The sequence below is a fragment of the Morone saxatilis genome, unplaced genomic scaffold (assembly GCF_004916995.1).
Source record: "Morone saxatilis isolate NCDOM2014 unplaced genomic scaffold, NCSU_SB_2.0 Contig3, whole genome shotgun sequence".
Classification (NCBI taxonomy): Eukaryota; Metazoa; Chordata; class Actinopteri; family Moronidae; genus Morone; species Morone saxatilis.
In genome coordinates this window covers 3,558,491-3,563,481 of record NW_023339873.1, presented here as the reverse complement: position 1 = coordinate 3,563,481, position 4,991 = coordinate 3,558,491, and the positions used below count along the sequence as shown (strand labels likewise).

General features: G+C 38.1%; 1 protein-coding gene across 1 annotated transcript in view; it reads right to left on the bottom strand.

Moving 5' to 3' along the window:
- Positions 1-4,991, bottom strand: part of si:ch73-49p17.1 (protein LBH) — an 11,484-nt gene that overhangs the window by 4,658 nt on the left and 1,835 nt on the right. The window contains exon 2 of the mRNA XM_035674205.1: positions 552-630. Coding sequence (XP_035530098.1) covers positions 552-629 — 78 coding nt within the window. The 5' untranslated portion in view covers position 630. The remainder of the gene's footprint in view (positions 1-551; positions 631-4,991) is intronic.

The following is a 4,991-nucleotide window of genomic DNA, read 5'->3' as shown; positions in this document are numbered from 1 at the left end:
CACGCTGTTGGGCAGACAAAGGACCATAACTTAAGATCCAGACATCCAATGACTAAAATCCTTCATCTGGTTAAAATGTAGAGTTAAAAACTACCAAGATCTAAACAGTGGACTGTAAAATAAGAGATAAAAAGTAAATTTATGCATGCAACACATGCACAATGTTGAATTAGTTTGAACATTGTTGGAAACATTTGGGATAATGTAAGAACACAACTTCAAAGAGAATTTATCAAACAAAATATCTACCTGGCACTACGAAATAAAGCTTGAGTGATCCCTTTTTACACTTCACTAAATGTTTAGAAAATAAATCTCACAGTAGTAGATGATAACTCACTGGTGCTTTTAGCACAGCTGGATAAGACACATACCATTTACTCACAGCGGGACTGAGTCCAACTAATGACCTTAGTCACGTCAGCCCACATTTAACTCTTGCTCATCACACCTGTGACTCACTGCTGTGTGCTCTCCACTCCAATAAAACAGGACTGGTTCGAAATAATCTAAACACACACACACACATTCACACACACCTGGAAGGATACTGCGCCCTGATCTGCTCCTGCTCCACCCGCGCTGAAGTCCTCCGTACCCGGCTCCAGAGAGTTCATCACCTCAGTCATCCTGGAGGAAAAACACACGCTGATGATCATCAATAATCTGTCACTTTCTGTTCAAGGGTCTCTTATTTCACTCATTCTCTATTGATTACAGACTCTTTTTAAGAAAGAAGTTTTACAGGACTTTCCAGGACATTTTTCAGAGGTTTTTCTTGATAATGCAGGACAGCACCATTTGAAAAAAAGGGACGTTAGGGTGTTAGCTCGCTTTCGTGGCATGCTTGGCTGTTGTTACCACACTTGATCTTTGATATTTCTGAATTTTCCTTTAACCACATCACAGAACATTATGTATGGCATATTTGGTCATTTTAATCAATTTCCAGGTGTTTCCATGACTGAAAAACTTTCAGGTTTTCAAGGACACGTGGGAACCCTTTCAATACTTACTAATTACTGGCCAACAATCAACCTGCTGTCGGACTACAATTATCTTAAATGTGCACTGAATGCTTGGTGATATTTTTAATCACGACTACAATTATTAGACATTTCCTAATTAAAACATCACACATTGATTTAAAAAAGTATCATTTTGACATCAGTCCAATCGCTCTGGTATCCTGTTGGCACAGTTCATGTAAAATTTCTCACACTTTGCAGCCCTAATTATTTTTCTTAAAGGTGCCCTGTGGAACGTTTCTATTTACATTTACCCACAAAGCAATATTGGTCCGACCCGCTGACGGTCCACCCATTTACACTCGGCCCACATGCAGCAATGAATGGCCGTCCACAGTTGGTGGTCCAGATCTGGTAACCACATTGCCAGCGGTATGACCATGGTCATACAGCTGTTCTGGCCCTAAGTTCGACTAAACCTTAACAAAGTCACCTCATTAATACACACACTGTCCAACATAGGGCCAGAATCAGGCCAGCTACGGTCATACAGTTGGATATGGATATATTAGAAACTATGGTGCTACCAGATCTGGGTTTAAAAAGGGTTTAACCTGAGCCAGGCCATACAACAATGATAGCAATCATACAGGCTTAGTAGTATACACTTGTTAAAAAAATAATTATGTACAGTATATATATATATATATATATATATATATATATATAAAACACTTTGGGGGAACCACAAAGATAGACTTATTTACTAAAAAGACTGTAACTTTAGAAGATAATAGCTTGATTTGGCTAACTTGGACAACCGAAGCTTCATATTCAGCAGAACTTGATCCAGGACAAGAACTGCTGATATACTTCTTACAGCGTCGTTGCTCTAGAAAGGTGTCCAGTCCTCACTGCATTCAGAGTGCTGTCAACCTCATCAACCAGCCACTAAAATGCATTCACTTTCATTAAAGTTAAGCAAACCCAGAAAACTTAAACCTGCAATTGATTGTTTTGGCCACAAGGAGGCAGCAGAATCAAATTATGAACACATATCCCCAGCTTTTAAGTTCAGATGGTGAACATGTTAGCAAACAGCTGCTTATTTACACCTCCAGCCTGATAAATACAGTCCTATATTCACTATCTTTTAGCTGGTTTGGTCTCTAACAAATCCTGAAGGACATATCTGGCTCTTCTAACTGTGTCCATCCGTTGTTTGGTGCTTTGTAGATAGTGTACAGTGGGTGTTTAAAGCTTCTGAGCTACAAACTGAGAAAAAGCTCACTGTAAAGCTCCGTAAAGCCGAGGGGAGCTGCAGATTCAGGTGTTTATTCTCTGTAGGTTCATTGTCATTTGCAGGGTTGGGAGAGTTACTTTAACCATATAGTCCAATACAATTACTAATTATGTATATATAAATGTAGTCTAATCTAATCTGATTAGTATTACAACATTAAAGTAACATAAATTGGTTAGTTTTGGACTACTTCAACACCAAATGTGCAAAAAAAGAGAAAAGAAACATCAGATGACTTTTAAAGACAATAAAGTAACTTTAGAATAGAATAGAGATGTGTCCTCTGCTCAGTGTATTTTTAAATAGAAACTTGCTTTTCATTAAGCAAATTCAGGCAGTAGCCTATAGAGTGTTTTCACAGCTGGAAGGCAGAACTTGCACTGGACTGTGATGTTGTTCCTCTTTTCTGGTGTTTTCTTAATGGGGAACTTTCCACCCAGTGAAAGCACCGATACCATTATAATGAACTGGCAACTGTAAGATTAGCTGTGGTTTGACTGATTAAAGTGGCTGTTGTTAGACTTGTGAAGAGTTGTGAATGTGTACACACTCCTATTTTTAAATAAAGTTATTAGTTACTTCTATGTGTATGTAATGTGTGCATGCTTTACTTTTAAATGTGTTTGAAATGTTTAATCCTGCTAAAAATCCTCATTACTATTAAATATAACTGTAATCTTAATTTAAAAAAAAACTGCACAGTAGCTGCATTGTTAAAGGTAAATGTGTAATAAAACATCATTATAATGAATTACTGTAGTGCTGCAGAGAAGCCCAGGCCATTCTTCAGATGTTAGAAAACATGTGTGTTTGGTACAATGCCCAACAAATGTCACATCATCATCATTTTAATAGTTTTTAAAGTGAAAATTGTGATGCATAAATAATTCTCTGTTCTTTTCTTTCTGATATCTCTCAGAATAATCATAATATATATATTTTTTATGATTTTTTTAATCATACCTGCAGCCCTAAATCTTTTTTGTATCCTGATTACATAACTCCATTACATGCAATCTGTTGCTCCCCAGGCCTGGTCATTTGATACCTCATTATTATAAAAAATATCAGCTGCTTTAAGTGATGTTATGACCAGTGCTTTAGCTGAGGATGCCACAATTACTACATCACCGCATCCTTCATCTCTACTTCATCCATTATATTTTCATATTGGATCAGCTAGTCATGCATTATCACTATCAAAATGATGTTTCTCTGATATTGACACAAATCTATAATCATCCTCTCCTTAAAAACTAGCCATCAGCCCCAGTCCTTCTGCTCACTAGTGAAAGGCAGTCTTTACATGTGACAAGTTATCAGAAACGCCACTTTCCATACAATCACACCGACAGTTGCTGTTGCCATGGGGACGAGCGATTGAGATTGTATGCCTCTGATTGTCTGAGTAGTGCACTTTGCCTGAGCGCACGAGGCCGAGAGCTGATTTGGGGGTATTCATGTGTGCCGTTACGCAGCAATTACTGCCGTCAGGACGGGGCCGTGTTGTTGTGAGACTTTCTCTGTGAAACCTGGAATCGCTTCTGCCCTTCATCATCGCGGCACTGAGACAATACCGCCTTTATTCCTCATCAGAGGCTCGCATTGTTCCTCTGGAGAGAATCTGTGCGGTCACTCCAGCCGGTCTCATGTCCGGCTTTGAAAAAAAAAAAAAAGGCTCTGAAGGTAGCAACTGTGCACATGATTCCAGTCTGATCTTGTTTCTCATAAGTGCATTCATTCTGTGGTGATGTGAAGCGTAACAGACACAAGAATTTAAATGTTGATGCCAGGCGTGACGCTTCTGTCATGCTTCTTTTTTCCCTCTCCAGCTGAATAATAATTTGAGCCATTAGGTCTGAACATCCATGTGTTAACGTCTGCATGTTTACTCTGCAGGAGGGCCGCCTCACTTCTGCCTCAACAGAGGAATGAAATGTTAAAGACACTTTTACATTATTAACCGGTTGAAGTGTTTCAACTGGTGGTTCAAATCATGGCATCTTGTAATATTTCCATTATAGGTGAATTAAATTGAGCAGAGGGTAAAATTCTTGGGCATTAAAAACTCAGATTTGATGTTTTTTTGGATTGAAGTGTTATAGTAAAGATTGTTATTCCTTAATAATTAATTAATGAAATGAATCATTTTCAACATGTGAACTGAAATTGAAACGCACCGTAACATGACGACTTTGGCCACAGCCCATAAGTAACAGTTCAAATAAAGTCGAATTTATTTTATTTTAATCAAAATTCATCTTCTCACCTATTAGCCAATTAAAAGAAGGGTTAGAAACGTCGTAGAAAGTCTTGATTGCACGTACAATTTACATTTCTGTGTGTGTATTTATTAACCTCAACAACAAGAAATGTTTTCACTGGGCTTCTGCTCGCGGCTCCAGAAAACATTTGAACGCCAGAAAGATCACTGCGAGTTTGTTCCATGGATTTTGGATGTTAAACTAAATGAACCTCAAAATTGTAATCAGGGGTCTCTGACATAAAAACAATAAGAAAAGACATAGTTTGATTACGCCGTGAAGCAGCAGTGGATCATGGGAGTCATTGTCTTCGTTGTTAAACAGCCGCCATAGCTGATAAAAATCTGTCTGATGTTACTGAGGCAGAAATCATGTTCATAAACGAGGTATATGTATTAGATTAGTTTTATTTAAGTTACGTTGTGTTACCTGGAAGTTATAGAAACTAGAGGCAAG